Genomic DNA, 15,253 nt, shown 5'->3' with positions numbered 1-15,253 from the left:
TACAGTAGAACCTCAATTATCCGGACTAATTGGGGATGAAGGTAGACCGGATAAGGAAAAATCCGGATAATAGAAACAAATACTTTAATTTGTCTTTTAATGATAATACAACACGTTTTCTTTTCGATGATATATCGGTAATATTAAAAGTAAATACTATATTTAAATCGTGATCAAATTTTCAAGAAACAAACGTTCGTATTGAATTTGGACTACTACTGACCAACGCTAACAGACTACCTATTGTTTACAAGGCCCTCTGGTGGCGCAAGACGACGGATTTTATAAAATAAAAAGCAGTTGAAACTGCATTTTAATGAATAAAAGTTTGTCAAACTATTTATCATTTTATGACGAGTAAAATTTTTTCGCCGCGTTCGCGGCTTTTAAGTAATGCATAAACCTTCGAGGCACGAGGCCCTTCGGACCGCGAGGCATAGGCGGTGGCCTACGTTGTCCATGCCTTACTCCGCCCTTGGTCATAGAAATGAAGTAATTTGAATATAAATTATTTATAAATACATATGCCAAGTTATATTTTTATTACTAGGTAAAATATATTTAAGAGTTTACGACCACTGTGCTGGGTGAGATGTTGTTGAAACAAAAAAAGTTATGCATTCCATCATGTACATAAACAGTGTCGTAATTCGCCAAGTGCAAATCAGCAAAATCGTAAAATTTTTGTTTATTTTGAACAATCCGGATAATGGAGGTTCTACTGTATATACCATTTCATATGTAATTTCTTTAGCCATATAATACTATTTAATTAGTTAAAATACAAATGAACCATTTTTGAAAATAATTTATTTTCAAAGTTAATTCCCAGCTAGATGCTTCTTAACTTCCACAACATCTTATCTCACTGAGAATTATTTATTAACTGTAACAAACATTTTCAATCTGTTCTACAGGCCATCTTCAGATTTTTAAAAGCCATGGAACATTGATAACTGTTCTTTTTCAATAGAACACATTTAAGCTCCTTAAAAAAGGCCCCAATTTTGCACCTGATGATAACAAGTATTGGTAAGACACAATATCTGAAATATAAAGAGGAGGGAGTCACAGGATTTGATGAGGTAAAAAAAGGACTATTTTAGATGGAAGGCAATCCTTAGGGACCAGATGCACAAAAAAGACAAGGTTGAAATGAAAGGGGTTAAACAAATGAAACAATGGTTAACAAAGAATAATTTAGTCGTAACAAGAGCTGATAAGAGTTAAAATAAAGCATAGGAGGAATACATTGAGAAAACAGAATGCAAAAGGATAGAAGAAAATATTGTCGGAAAAATTTGACAGAAAGGTCAAAAGACTAGAAAAACATCCCATAACCCTAGCTCAGGGGTATCTAATTATTCAGTTTTGCAAAAACACATAAGAAAACAAAAGAGATCAGACTAGTGGTCAAGAAATGCAAAGGACCAACATACATGATTGAAAAACGCCTGCATAGGTTCTTAGCAAGCCAACTGGAAAGTGATAATTTCGTAACAAAAAATCCAAAAAGCCTGGTAACTGAACTGCAAAATCTATCATTAATGGATGAAGAAATTGAAATGGTTATGGATTTTGAAAACTTGTACCCTTCAATTAATATAGTCATGCTATGAGATGCTAATAGACATTATGTATCTCTAAGACCTGAAGTAACTGCTTTTCTGGAGCAAATAAGATGAAGAAACTAGCAGATCTTCTGTTACCAATCATTTTTCAGCTTTGAAGGCCATATATATGTTAACGGCGAAACTAGTTTATCCTACGTGTGTCAGGATATACTAGTTTAGCCTAGGACAATCTAGTTTGGCCTAAATACTTTAGGCTTAACTAGTTTGTCCTAGGCCAAACTGATTTAGAATTATTATTTAAGTCAGGCCTGGCCAACCCAAATTGTTTTGCGGGCCACTTTGATCATGCGTAGCATTACAATGGGCCACAATTTAAGCAAACACACTTTTAAAAAAGTAAAACAAATACAAAATGAATAAGATTTCATTGTTATATCAAGAGTTTGTACTCGCACTTGCGCATTATAACAATGACACATGCAAATTTTCATTTATTTAATTGTTTTGNTGTTTTCCTATTCTTTTTTGGAGGCAATATGTACACTTTTCTCTTGATACTGATGTTGCCTGTGGAGAATCTGGTTTCTTTCTCAACACTTCTAGGTTTTTCATGCAGAGATCCTCCTCCTCATTGTCTGTGACAAAGGAGCCTACATTTTCTTTCTCAGACTTTTTAATCAAGCCATTTCAGAAACATTTCATACATTTTATGATAATACGTATACACAATATCACTTTGTAGTTGGAATTGTACAGTACAACTTCAAATGCAAATAAAAGGACACAGATTAATTGCAAGTTAACACTGTGCTAACTTGTCTAATATAACTAAGACAAAGGCAGAACTGAAAGCATTAGTGATGACTATTATTTCTGATTCCAGTATCTTGTTAATGAGGATACTTGGGTAGAAAGCTAGACAAATATTTGGCATAAAACATCCAAGAAGCCCAAGTTACAAGCATTTTCAAATGAAAGATGAGTGCAGTGCTTATCCTTGAGTAATAGTGGATTAATTGTATATTTTGAGACATAAAATATAATTTTTTTTTTTATTTACAGGATAGGTTAAAGTGTACCTAGGTAACCCCAATGGTGGCACTTTGGACTGTTCGTGCTCCCGGAGGGAAGCCGCCGGCAGGCTGCCCATTGTTTAGCGTCACTAGTTATTGATTCACGGTAGTTCTTGAACAAAAGAAAAAAAAAAAAAAGGAAATGTCTACTAAAAATGTAATTAACCTAACCAAACCAACCTAACCGAAGCACTGCCATTGGGGTTACCTAGGTACACTTTAACCACCAGGTGTACTGTGGTGGCATTTCAAATTACACAAAATCATTTTTTTTTACACTGGTGCCTATTTGTAGTACATAAATCAGTTCAGCCTAGGACAAACTAGTTAAGTCTAAAGTATTTAGGCCAAACTAGATTATCCTACGCCAGTGGTTCTCAACCGGGGGTACATGTACCCCTAGGGGTATGAGCATAAATCAAAGGGGTACATCTAACTTTCACTATAAAATGACGTATGTTAATCAATATGCTGTAAATTATTAACACAAGAAACAAGAAACAACAAAACCTTACTTTAAAATATCCCAGTATGAACATTGATTTCCCTTTTAACAGTCCAAACAATTTGTTTATCCACTTGATTTGCCCGTATATTCGTGCTGTTAGTGCCGAGTGAACCTGTAGTCTAGTAAAATTATGGTTTAACTGAGCATTAATGTTAGAATAGAAAAAATTTTTTTATTCTCTTCCATAATTATTGCTCAATGAGATTGGGGCCTTTCATGTTTTTACTGGACTACTGGTATAAGGAATAACGAGGCCTGGATCGTACCCCTACCATGCAATGCATGTCACTGCATGTGTGCATTACTTGATATTTAGCAAATTTAGACATTACATTTGTTACAAAAATTGAAAGATTCATTTATTGCTCTGCACATTATAAATTCGCAGTCATTACATTGTAAGTACACAATTATAATCTCTATTTAAAAACATGGGAACCAAATTTTGAAAAAATTGCTGAAGATTTATCGCAACAAATATCCCATTAAATTTTGTTAGAAATTATTGTAGAATAATTTAAATTTTCTTTATTGTTAATTATAATTATTTATTTTTAGGAAATGTAATTTATGCAAGTATTCTGTGATTTTATATAATATACTTATCAAATAATAATAAATAAATGTATCTACTTGATTAAATTTATTATTTATGTAAAATAAGTAATTCACTTTTAGTTATAATTAGTTAGAGCTTTTTTTATGGTACTTAGTTATAACCATTACTGCATTAGATGTAAACAGACCTTATAAGGGTTATAAGGCCTGTATACATCTAATGCAGTAATTATGAAATTTACATACAAAAATATAAGGAGTACTTGAGAAACAACTAATGAGCTAATGGGGTACATCATCAAAAAAAAGTTGAGAACCACTGTCCCAGGCTAAACTAGTATATCCTGACCTGCATAGGATAAACTAGTTTGGCCTGAAATCGGGTTTGGCCGGTAACATATATATAAACAAAGAAAATGTGTGCCAGTGGGAAGCCAATGTTGAGTTTGCTATGTAAGTTAGTTCTGCATAAGTTGGAGAAGAATACTATTATACATTTTATGGCTGATGTAGTATTATACAAGAGGTATGTGGATGATGTCTTCATATTATAGAGAAACAAAAATAAAATTCAACAGTTCTTTGGATGAGGTTAGCTCAAATAATGAATCTTAAAATGGAGCAAATAAGTCCAACATAAATACATTTCTTGGATATTGACATCATATTTAACGATGGATCTTTGAAAAGGTATACATTAAACCTATGCATGACCCTTTGTATATTCATTCTTGGTCAAGTGACCCCTACATTTATAAACTATCAACATTTAGGGCATTAATAAGAAGATCCTTCATGTATTGCTCCAACATATATGACAGGATAAGAGCTGGATAGAATTAAAAATGTTGCTGTGTCCTTAGAATATAAAACTACAGTAATTGAAAAACTGATAAGAAGTTATATGGAGAATAAAAAGGGAATAACAACAAGAAAGAAAAAAATAATTAAGTTTACATATGACTGGTGTTATGAGTGAAATGGTGGACTACAAAGACTCCCAATTGGTTTTCAAGAGAGCACCCACCATTTATAGCTTTTTAAGGAATGATAAAGTTAAAAAAGGAGAGCAGACTGGAGTATACAAAGTCCCATATAAAAGTGAAAAATTGGATTTAGAGAAAGAATACATAGGGTACAACACAAACCTTAATAAATGTCTTAAAGAACACCTGTATAACATTGAGAAAAGGTAGTATTATACATCTGTCTAGAATGGTACAAAGCAAAGGATCAGTGACAGAATGGGAGGAAGCTAGCGTTATAAAACCAGTACACTCATCAACATTAGCAATGAATTTGGAAAAAGGTGAAATTTATAGAAGTAACTTTTGGACAGATGTATAAACTATAAGGATGCCACAGTATTACCCATAGTGTGGAAATATACAATTGAAAAGAACTTATTAGAGAATAGTGCATACAATCAAAATCTGATATTGTGAATTTAATTTTTTCTTTATCTCATTATATTTTATTACAGTGGTACCTTGGTATACGTCTGCTTTAGAATACGTCCAATTCGGAATATGTCCTGTTTGGATGAAACAAATTTTGCTCGGTATACAACTTAATTCAATTATACACGCCATCTATGAACAAGTAGCACTATTGGTGTATTAGACCACACTAGACGTTCGCGGTGCCACAGTTTATAATTTTGTTAAATTTCTTTTGATTTTAATTTGTAAGTGAAATGTTATTATTTTTATTAATCATGAATTGCAAAAAGGCAACAGAAAAATAAAAAAAAATGATTAAAATCACAATGGAACTGAAAAAAAAGATTGTTGAGAAATATGAAGGTGGCATAAGTGTTCGAAATTTAACTGTTGCATACCGTATTCCAAGAACGACGATATCGACAATCGTGAAAAATAAAGACGTTATTAAATTTGCTAACGTTGTGAAAGGGTTTAAATCAATTTCTAAACAGAGATCAAAAACATTAGATCATGTTGAGAAATTGCTTTTGCTTTGGATAACTGAAAAACAGTGTGCAACAGCGTATCAGAAGCAATTATTTACAAGAAAGCTAAAAAGATACATGCTGATCTTATGAAAAATCAAGCAGGAACTAGCCAGGAAAGCGAGGTGTTTAAAGACAGCCATTTTTTTACATGAGAACGGATTAATCATTTTTGCATTACTTCTTATGGGAAAGGTTGGTTTGGTATACGTCCTATTCGGTATAAGTTCAAACACCAGGAACGGATTAAGGTCGTATACCGAAGTTCCACTGTATTTTGTTATTTTAAGTTGTATATATATATATATATATACAATTCCTTAAAATAAATACAAAATTCCTTGAAATAATGAGAATTGATTCCAAAGAATAAATTAGTAAATTAGAATTTTGTATTTTAAATGTGTTCTATTCAAAAAGAACAGTTATCAATGTTCCATGGCTTTTAAAAACCTGAAGATGGCCTGTAGACCAGGTTGAAAATGTTTGTTACAGTTAATAAATAATTCTCAGTGAGATAAAGTGTTGTGAAAGTTATTTTATTTTCATTTATTCATTAATCCATTTATTAATTAACCCCTTAAGCCCATATAAGAATAATAATTACTGTTAAAAGAAAAAAAAACCTTCTATTCTGATCTCTCATAACTAAGTTATTTAAAATTCATCTGAAATTCTAACAAGCACATCAGAGACATTAATATAAAATTAATTATTTAATTGAATAATGTAATTAAAAAGTGTCATCAAAATAATTCTCATACATTATTGTGTAGATGACCAAGACAAAACCTTTCTCACTTGTTTCTAGCCATTTATACATGAGTACGAACGTTTTCGGCCTTCTTAATAGGCCTCCTTCAGGTATACTGAAGGAGGCCTATTAAGGCCGAAATATACGAGTAAGGCTGAAAACGTTCGTACTCATGTATAAACGGCTAGAAACAAGTGAGAAAGGTTTTGTCTTGGTCATCTTAAAATAGTTCTAGCTCCAAATGCATATAAGCATTATTGTGTTTTTAATATATTAAAAAATGCCTACCTTTCTCGATCGTATTTAGATCGTTCTTTTGTGAGTTGTCTCATTTCATCGAGACGCTGACTGAGAGCTTCTTCACTTTCTTGTTGGAAACGTAACTTTTCTTCATAATAGTCTCGAAGTCGTTGTCTTGCCATTGTACGCCTACGTTCCTCTATTGCCGCTTGGCTCTGCTGAGCGGCCTGAAGAACCATCTTTCTCTGAGATTCAATTTCAGCTTGCTGACGTTTCTCTATCTCTTTTTCTTTCCTCCATTGCTCTACCTAAATAGGAATAAAAACTTTTTGTAAACAGAACAGGCTTTCTTAAATTTTTAATTATATCAATTATTATTACTTTTTGTCTTAGTTGTTGGCAGAGTGCCTTCTGTTGCATTATTTCTTCTCTGGTCATTTCGTGTACTTCGTAAGACTGTTGAGCTTGAGATATTGCACTGACAGCTCTCAAAAGCCAACTCCAACGTTCACGAGTCCAGTCATCTAGGCATTTATTATAACGATCTTTCTGAAATTTGTGAGTCTGAAGCCATGTTTCAAATGCCATCTAAAACAATTAAATTTTAATGTACACTTCAAATATTCAAGTAAAATAAAGTTGTATTTTAATAGAATTTTACTTACTAATTGAGCCAAACTTTTGTTTGGAAATGTTCTTTTCAAACGATTAAACAACAGAACTCTTCTGTCTGTTAGATCTGTTGGATATTGCTGTAAGATATGTTTAAAAATTGACAAGTCCTTTTCATTCCATCCTCCTGGCTTGGAACTTTTAATAGAAAGTAAATAGATTTTTTTTATGTAAATCATTCAAAGTATAAATTCTATCAGAAGAACAAACAAATTTTAATAACTGAATTTTGAACTAAAAAAAATTTATGCCAGATTATAATTACATTAGGAAAATAACAAATTTTTATATTAGATGATCAAGTGAAAAGTTTACTTGTAAGGAATAAATTTGGCAATGCTTGTTACTGCTCTACTATAGGAACATTTAAATTTTGAACATTCATTTACTATGGATTCAAGAGAAAACCTAAACAAATAAATAAATCAGTTGCAGGTAAGAAGTCAGAAGTCTCAATTGACATTCCAGCACTGCCAAGTCTACTTACTCCTTTTACATAGATGTATCATCATTTGATCACCCTGTAAACAAAAAGTATTTATTTTGATGATATGAAACTGTGCTTTACAGTTTGTTTATGCTTCTAACACAATAAAGTGTTATAAATTAAGACACTTGGCGGGTTTTCTCATCTTTATTTAGTTGATACGTGTGATTATATCAAGAATATGATTATATCAAGAATATGTATTTATATCAAGAATATGTCCAGAATATGTTTTATAGTTTATATTGGTTATATAATAGGTTTATGTCCAGAATATGTTTTAGATCGGGGATTTTTTAGAACTGTTTTGTAAGTGAAAGGTACGTTTTATATTTTTATGATTTCTACAATGCTTGTGTTTTTATATGTATGTTATATTCTTTTTTAATGTTTTAGTTGGCTGAAGAGGGGCTTAAGAGCTCGAAACGTGTAAAATTTTCACACGTATCAACTAAATAAAGATGAGAAAACCCGCCAAGTGTCTTAATTTATAACACTTTATTGTGTTAGAAGCATAAAAAGTATTTATATTATTGGACAATGTTTTTCCCTCTACATCATGTATGTCTTACTGTTTTGCAGCAACTGCTTCCAATTCTTTTAAACGGTGTTTGTAAGTATCATCTATTCTATGAAGTTCTGATAACAGAGTATCTTTCAGGTGTATATCTGGAATTAATAGCTTTTGAAATTCATCCGGAATGCCTTTTGGAATTTGCTTCTCTTTATCACCTATTACTTCAGATCTTGCTGTAGTTTGGGGGAAAAGAACTTACTTAACTTTATCAAAATTCTTTGTTTCTTTTAAAATTAAAAACGAAAGTTTACAAATTACTCACCTTCTTTGACTTCTACTTCCAAATCAATCAATTCTTGTTCTAAGGAATATACAATTTCAATGTATTTTTCCCATACAGATTTAACTTGTTCTTGTACCTCATTATGATATAATCTAATGTCTTCAGGTAGGGGTTTATAGTCTGCGTGCAAATTTAACCATTCTTGTAAATCCTCCCTGTTAATAAAATTTGTTTATTGTTTTTATTAAAGTTTCTTAATTTGAAAAATTCAATTTAATCTGAATGATTCCAATAGGATCAGATATTTTTTACCTCAAATACCATAATGGATTCACAACATTTTCTTTAAACAGTGCTTTTTCTTCTTCTAGTTCCAGTACATAATTTAGACCATCGGCCAGATACAGATCATCCTCATCACAGAGTCGACCAAAAGTGGCAAGATGATTATATACCTCTCTCTGAAATTTTTCTTCTAAATATCTTAAATGCATATATTCCTGTTCCCATATTACTTTATGTTGAGCCAAAAGAGATTCTTCCTTTCTGCTACGAGACAGCGTTTTCAGTTGATTGGCACGATCCAGTATGTGACTGGTCGAAGCCTTCTTTTCCGCCACAGACGCCTGCAGCTTGTCTATGTTAATTGGTTTCAGATGACTTTTCATTTGTTTGCAAAATATTTTTTATCTGTAAATCGGGCAAAAGTAATAATGTTTAACTGTGTTATGCTCACACTAATATCATATTCATATAGTATCTTTTCATAATGATTTATAGATTTGATTATGACCTCATTTAGGGTCATTGAACGATTTGCTTCAGGAGAATTAGGAATACTTAATTATTATCACTATCATTATTATAAATATTAACATATTAGGAATGAAATATTACATAAAAATATGAATAAATTAAATGAAGATTTTATATAAATTCAAAAGCATTTATGCATTTATACAAATAATTGTAATAAAGAAAATATGTGTAATTCTTAAACCACTAAATAATTCATATAAAAATAATTGCAATCAATTGATTTTAAAATAAGTTTTTTGTTATTTTCTTCTTAAATTGCTCAATAAAAAATAATAAATGACACATATACACACTTAAAACAGTCAGTAAGTCAACAGTACTATCTGACACAGGTGTGCATGTAGATGAGCATAGTTAAACAAGCAAGAAACTGACTATATCATTGGTTTGCCTAGGAGGCTGCCACCTAGATGCTTCTACAGTCTAATGGTACCATTATATACATTGTGATTCGTAAAATATTTGCTTCAAGATAATTTTAAAAGTTAAATGTGTGTTGCATAAGTGAGTTAATAACTAGAATCCATTAAAAATATATTTGTAAATATACTTAACAATCTCACATATAAAAAAACACGCAGAAAATCAGAAAATACAGTTACACAAATTCAAATTTTGAGAACTAAATTACCATTTAATTTGTAATGCCTGTTACAAATATAGGTTTTTAATACTTTTGCTTCCTAACATAATTAATACATTTACTCTGCTGATTTATTAATTTAAAAAAATGTTTAACTTAAATATAACAAAAATCTATAATTTTTTTGTAACTTGTCACTCTGTCAAAGTTTTAAATTGTTTCAGGAAACAAGAATTCGGCAAACGTTTCACGGTATTAAGAAATATATTATTATTATTCAAGTTTCCATGGTAACTTGGATGCCAGGTCAAACCCAACGATATTTACTTCTATATGTGAAAGCTCTTGCATGTTTATGAACGATTATAGCAAAACTCAATCCAAGTAATGCAGTTACACGTGAAACCATGAATACAAAATGAATTAAGTTATATTTAAATAATTACATAAAATTTCTATTTTTTTTCCCTTTATTGTAACTTTGAAACGAAGGCTTTTTAGATGCTTTTTATATGTTAGATTTCGTGTGGATTTACCAAATTAATATTCATGTTAAATATTTAAGTCATTAAAATTTTATAAGTACATCATTAAAAAAAAAAAATTAAAATTTATTAAACATATGGGTGACTTTATAGATTATATAACACTATTTAAAAATTAATTTTATTGTAAAATCTTTAGTAGATATATCAGATTAAGTTAAATTTTAAACAGAAATTTATTTTATTTTAAAATAAATTATATAATATTATATAACTTATTTTCAGAAAACTTAATATAATAATATTAAGTTTTCTGAATAGAACCAACATTTTGGTAAGCAAAAAATTTTAAATAANTATATATATAATTTAATAAAATACACATGAAATATACCTGTTAAAATTAAAAATTAGGTAACCAATCATCAATAAGAAAGAAAAGGAACTAAAAATAGAGAATTATTTACATAAAAAAATCCAAAGTCATTTTACTTTAAGCAGGAACATATATGTATATATATACACACACACACAGCAGAGGTGCCAAAAGCCAAATAATTATTTTTGCGTATAAAAATAATATTAATAAATCCAACTTTAGAATGCGTTTTCCTTTCACATAATCGGTGGGATTTGTAAGTAATAAAACTTTTACTGGAATAAGGCAGCAATTTAATCTTTGTAATGGATATACGACCGGGACCATCCTCTATTCGAACGCTTATATAAAAAAATAATACATATAGGGATTCCATTTAGAGAACCAAAAAACTCTCTCCTGCCATACGAACACGGAGCCCAAATCTATAATATATAATATACAAAATAATATATTTTGTACGAAATTCTCTCCGATAAACAAAGCTTATAATTAAATTTTTCATCTCTAAAACATCTTCAGTATAAATGCTATTTAGAACAAGCATAAAGCTTTAAAATTCGTACTGGTTTGACGTTGCTTTTATATTTGGTGCGCTTTACTCGTACCACATACACAGGATATTTCGCATAATTATTGCTATTTTCTAAGTATAAAATATACAAACAATTCAAAAACTGACGGAAGTTATTTTTAAAAGCAATTATTTAATAACTTCTTTTATTTAAACTCGGAACACTTTTTATAAATAATTAAATACATACAAAAATTCGCAGATAAATTATACGCATAGAACTTACACAAAACTTTATTTTAATTATGTGCGATATTCTGTCATTTCGATTAAAAATTTTAGAAAAATACGCCTATTTTTCATCCGTCTATAGTGTTTTATTGCTATTAAAATGGATATTTAAATAATAAAAAATGTATATAATCGAATTATGTAATAATTACATATTATATAAACAGTTAAAATCACTCGAGTGATACCACAATTATAAAATTAAATAAAAGCCGTTTTTACGAGTATTTAAATTTAAAAATTAAAATTTTCCACTAGATACTACTAAATCTAGTGGAAAATTTTAGGAGGTTGCCAGATCTTGGAGCGTATCATTTATATAATACAGTAAAATATATCAATCTATATACAATATATATATATAAAAGATATATTTTTACTAAGCCATTAAAGTAAATAGGGGAAAAAAGGAGTTAAGTTCTTATTTAATTAACGATGCTCATAAAAACGATCATGCATTCATATACTTGTTACAAGCCTTTACTTTTTTCTTACAATAAATAAAAAAAAGAACACTAACATGCGATATTTTTAAAACAGAGAGAGAGAGAGAGATTTTTTCCATTTTGTAGCTGGCGACCCAATGCCTGATTGGGGTTAGTAAAATTAACGGAAAAATTATTTAATCCTTATTCTACCCCAATTATGTAATATAAAACACTTAACATCTTACGTAATAATAATTTTTTCTTAATTTAAAAAAAAATTTATATAGAGGTTTTTCGGGGGATTAATCCCCTGCGGAAATTGCTTAATTAAAAATAAAAGATCCGATTCGATTAAATTCTTATCGAATTATTTTAAATTTAAATTATTTTAAGAAAAGAAACTATATATCACCACTTAGAAAAGGTAAATAAATTCGTGCAAAAAAATAAATAAATCGTTCGGGGGTTTTTTGGGGGTCGATCGCCTGCTCCGCCAGAGTTCGATTTTATAAAATCTAACAAAAATATATTAATTTAACTCTTATCGTTACAATTTACGTTATTATTTCGTTTAATACGATCTCGAAATATATACTGTAACTGGTAGAAGTTAAATTGATGTAAAATAAGAAATCATTTGGGGGTTTTTCTACTGACTAATCCTCTAGATTTGTTAGTCGAGTCGGAAAATTTGTGTACCGATCGACCGAGAGACATATATACTAAACCCAAGGCTTTTGTTTGCATTATTCCCAAATCGACGATGTTCAAAGAATAAAATTACACAAAACAAAATCTAAAAGTACCGATAAATCGGGTTATAAAATACTCACTCGGAGGTGCGTCTCATAATTCCCGACATTCGCGACTGGAGCGCACGTGCAGTTGACAGTTAACTAAATGACAATAAGTTTGTCGTTATGGTAACGCGAGGGGGGCGTTGATAAAAATTAGGACAGACGTACTTCGTTAAAGCGGAAAACTGACTCGCCTGTGACGGAATTGCGAGGCAGGTGAAAATACTGGGATAAAATCGAAATAATACGCTGTAGGAGTTTTTATATTTTATATATTTATATATATAAATATATACCGGAGTCACGTGATTTCGTAACGCCTTTTACGTAACGTATAATATTAATAAATAAGAAACTTCCACCATTAATAATATATTATTTAATTATCGTAGATTCCGAGAAATAAAACTTATTAATACTTTTGAAATATTCTTTTATATAACGTACGAAATTTAAAAATTTATGGACGTATCGTCGACCAATCATTTTCAATTGAATTTTTTATAACGGTTACGACGCACGCGTCACGTGATCGTTTTTTTAAATTTTTAAAATTTCATCGCATTATAATGATTTTTAGTGATCGATTTTTGTTGATTTTTTCGTTTTATTTCGCATAAATACGTTTCTCCCGTTGTTTTTTATTTTCTTTACAACGCTTACACCGTATAATAATTTATGTTAAGTGAGACTTAAAAACTACATAAATAGGTTAGTTATGATAGAACGTTCGCGTTAGAACACTCCGGCGATCGATATTAAAATAGTTTTCTAAACTTTAATGCGTGTAAAAAATAAACAAAATATTCATATTCTCTTAGAAAAAAAAAAAATCTACAAAATTAGCTTCGTCATGGGAAAATACTTAACAAATTTTAGTACGATGTTATTTTTAAATTTTTGACTCAAAGTCGTACAAGTTACAAGAATTTGATCGATAAAATTAGGCGTTACCTTAAAATAATAACAGGAAAAATATATATTATTCTTTTTTTCAGATTATCATCTTAATTGAATAAAGAATACATTTGTACAGTTTACATTAAAAATTATTTCTTTTTATAGAGTTAAATGTACTGTATATAAGAGATGTTAACCATTGTAAATAGAGATGAAACCTTAACATTTTTTTTAACAATACAGAATTCGGAAAATCTTAAATTTCGTATTTTATCTGTAATGTTACGTAAAGATGAAATAACATTAAATTAAAAGTCCGTCGTTGGGAACACAAAAGTACAACACGGTTAACTGACTTTTGGACCACCCGCTATATATTTAAACGTATCGATTAAGGTATAAAAGTCATCTTTATATTTATGAAACTATCAGTTGAGTAACTCTGTTCAATTAATGGACGAATGGTTTGAGGTCAGTTGTGAAAATCATACTTAAAAAAAACACACACACATTTGAATCGGTCAATAATTTGTCACAAGATTTCTTTTTATAAATACCAGACGAATTATTCGGAATAAGAGAGAAAAATATTAAATTTTGGGTCTACCAGGCGGTATAACAATGTTATACATAAAAATTATTTGATAAGGTTGACGTCGATTTAAAGTCTAAATACCTTTGTATTTATAAAGTAACCTACATTTAATATATATATTTTTTTTATTAATAAAGTGTTTAAATTATTTTTAAATATTAAATGCATTAAATGCTTTTTTAAATTTATTTAACCCGTTTTAATAATAAATTTTTATTTTGTCCCAAAGCTTTTAACTACTCTGATACTTTTTTTTTTAAATATTCATTTTATTTCAACAGTAAATATGTAAACAGTTTGCTAGATATTGAAACCTTAATGTGGGTTCGATTATATAAACCCCATATTTAGCGATATAACATCGTTAACTGCGGGAAAGTATTAAATATCTATCGACAGTATAAAGCAATGTTAAGGAGAGAAATCATTCAAACAATGTTTATAATTCTATAAGGAATCTCCACTTAAATGGAGATTTATTTAAAATTATATAAAGGAACCTCGATTTTGCGTTCTGTATTTAATGACGAATAACCTAAAATGTAAGTTTATTTTATAAACTAATAATAATTAAACGGCTCCGCCCAAATTTAGAACTTAACAAAAATTTATTATCTATATAATAAAAAAAAAAAAATTCAAATTTATCTCATTATATTTTATTACAGTGGTACCTTGGTATACGTCTGCTTTAGAATACGTCCAATTCGGAATATGTCCTGTTTGGATGAAACAAATTTTGCTCGGTATACAACTTAATTCAATTGTACGCGCCATCTATGAACAAGTAGCACTATCGATGTATTAGACCAGACTAGACGTTCGCG

At 29.7% G+C, this 15,253-nt stretch overlaps 1 protein-coding gene across 1 annotated transcript in view; it reads right to left on the bottom strand.

Moving 5' to 3' along the window:
- The window catches only part of LOC111641083 (coiled-coil domain-containing protein 148-like), a 25,077-nt gene extending 11,991 nt beyond the window's left edge, over window positions 1-13,086 (bottom strand). Inside the window, exons 1-7 of the mRNA XM_023387199.1 lie at window positions 12,968-13,086; window positions 8,948-9,325; window positions 8,675-8,850; window positions 8,408-8,585; window positions 7,342-7,486; window positions 7,058-7,264; window positions 6,725-6,984 (exon numbers count right to left, since the gene is read on the bottom strand). Of these exons, the coding sequence (XP_023242967.1) occupies window positions 6,725-6,984; window positions 7,058-7,264; window positions 7,342-7,486; window positions 8,408-8,585; window positions 8,675-8,850; window positions 8,948-9,303 (1,322 nt within the window). The 5' untranslated portion in view covers window positions 9,304-9,325; window positions 12,968-13,086. The remainder of the gene's footprint in view (window positions 1-6,724; window positions 6,985-7,057; window positions 7,265-7,341; window positions 7,487-8,407; window positions 8,586-8,674; window positions 8,851-8,947; window positions 9,326-12,967) is intronic.
- Between the last annotated feature and the right edge of the window lie 2,167 nt (window positions 13,087-15,253).

Source organism: Centruroides sculpturatus, unplaced genomic scaffold (genome assembly GCF_000671375.1).
Source record: "Centruroides sculpturatus isolate CEXI.00-Female unplaced genomic scaffold, Cexi_2.0 scaffold1417, whole genome shotgun sequence".
NCBI classification, from domain to species: domain Eukaryota; kingdom Metazoa; phylum Arthropoda; class Arachnida; order Scorpiones; family Buthidae; genus Centruroides; species Centruroides sculpturatus.
Note: the sequence above shows the minus strand (reverse complement) of the source record. Positions and strands in the feature narration are given on the sequence as shown.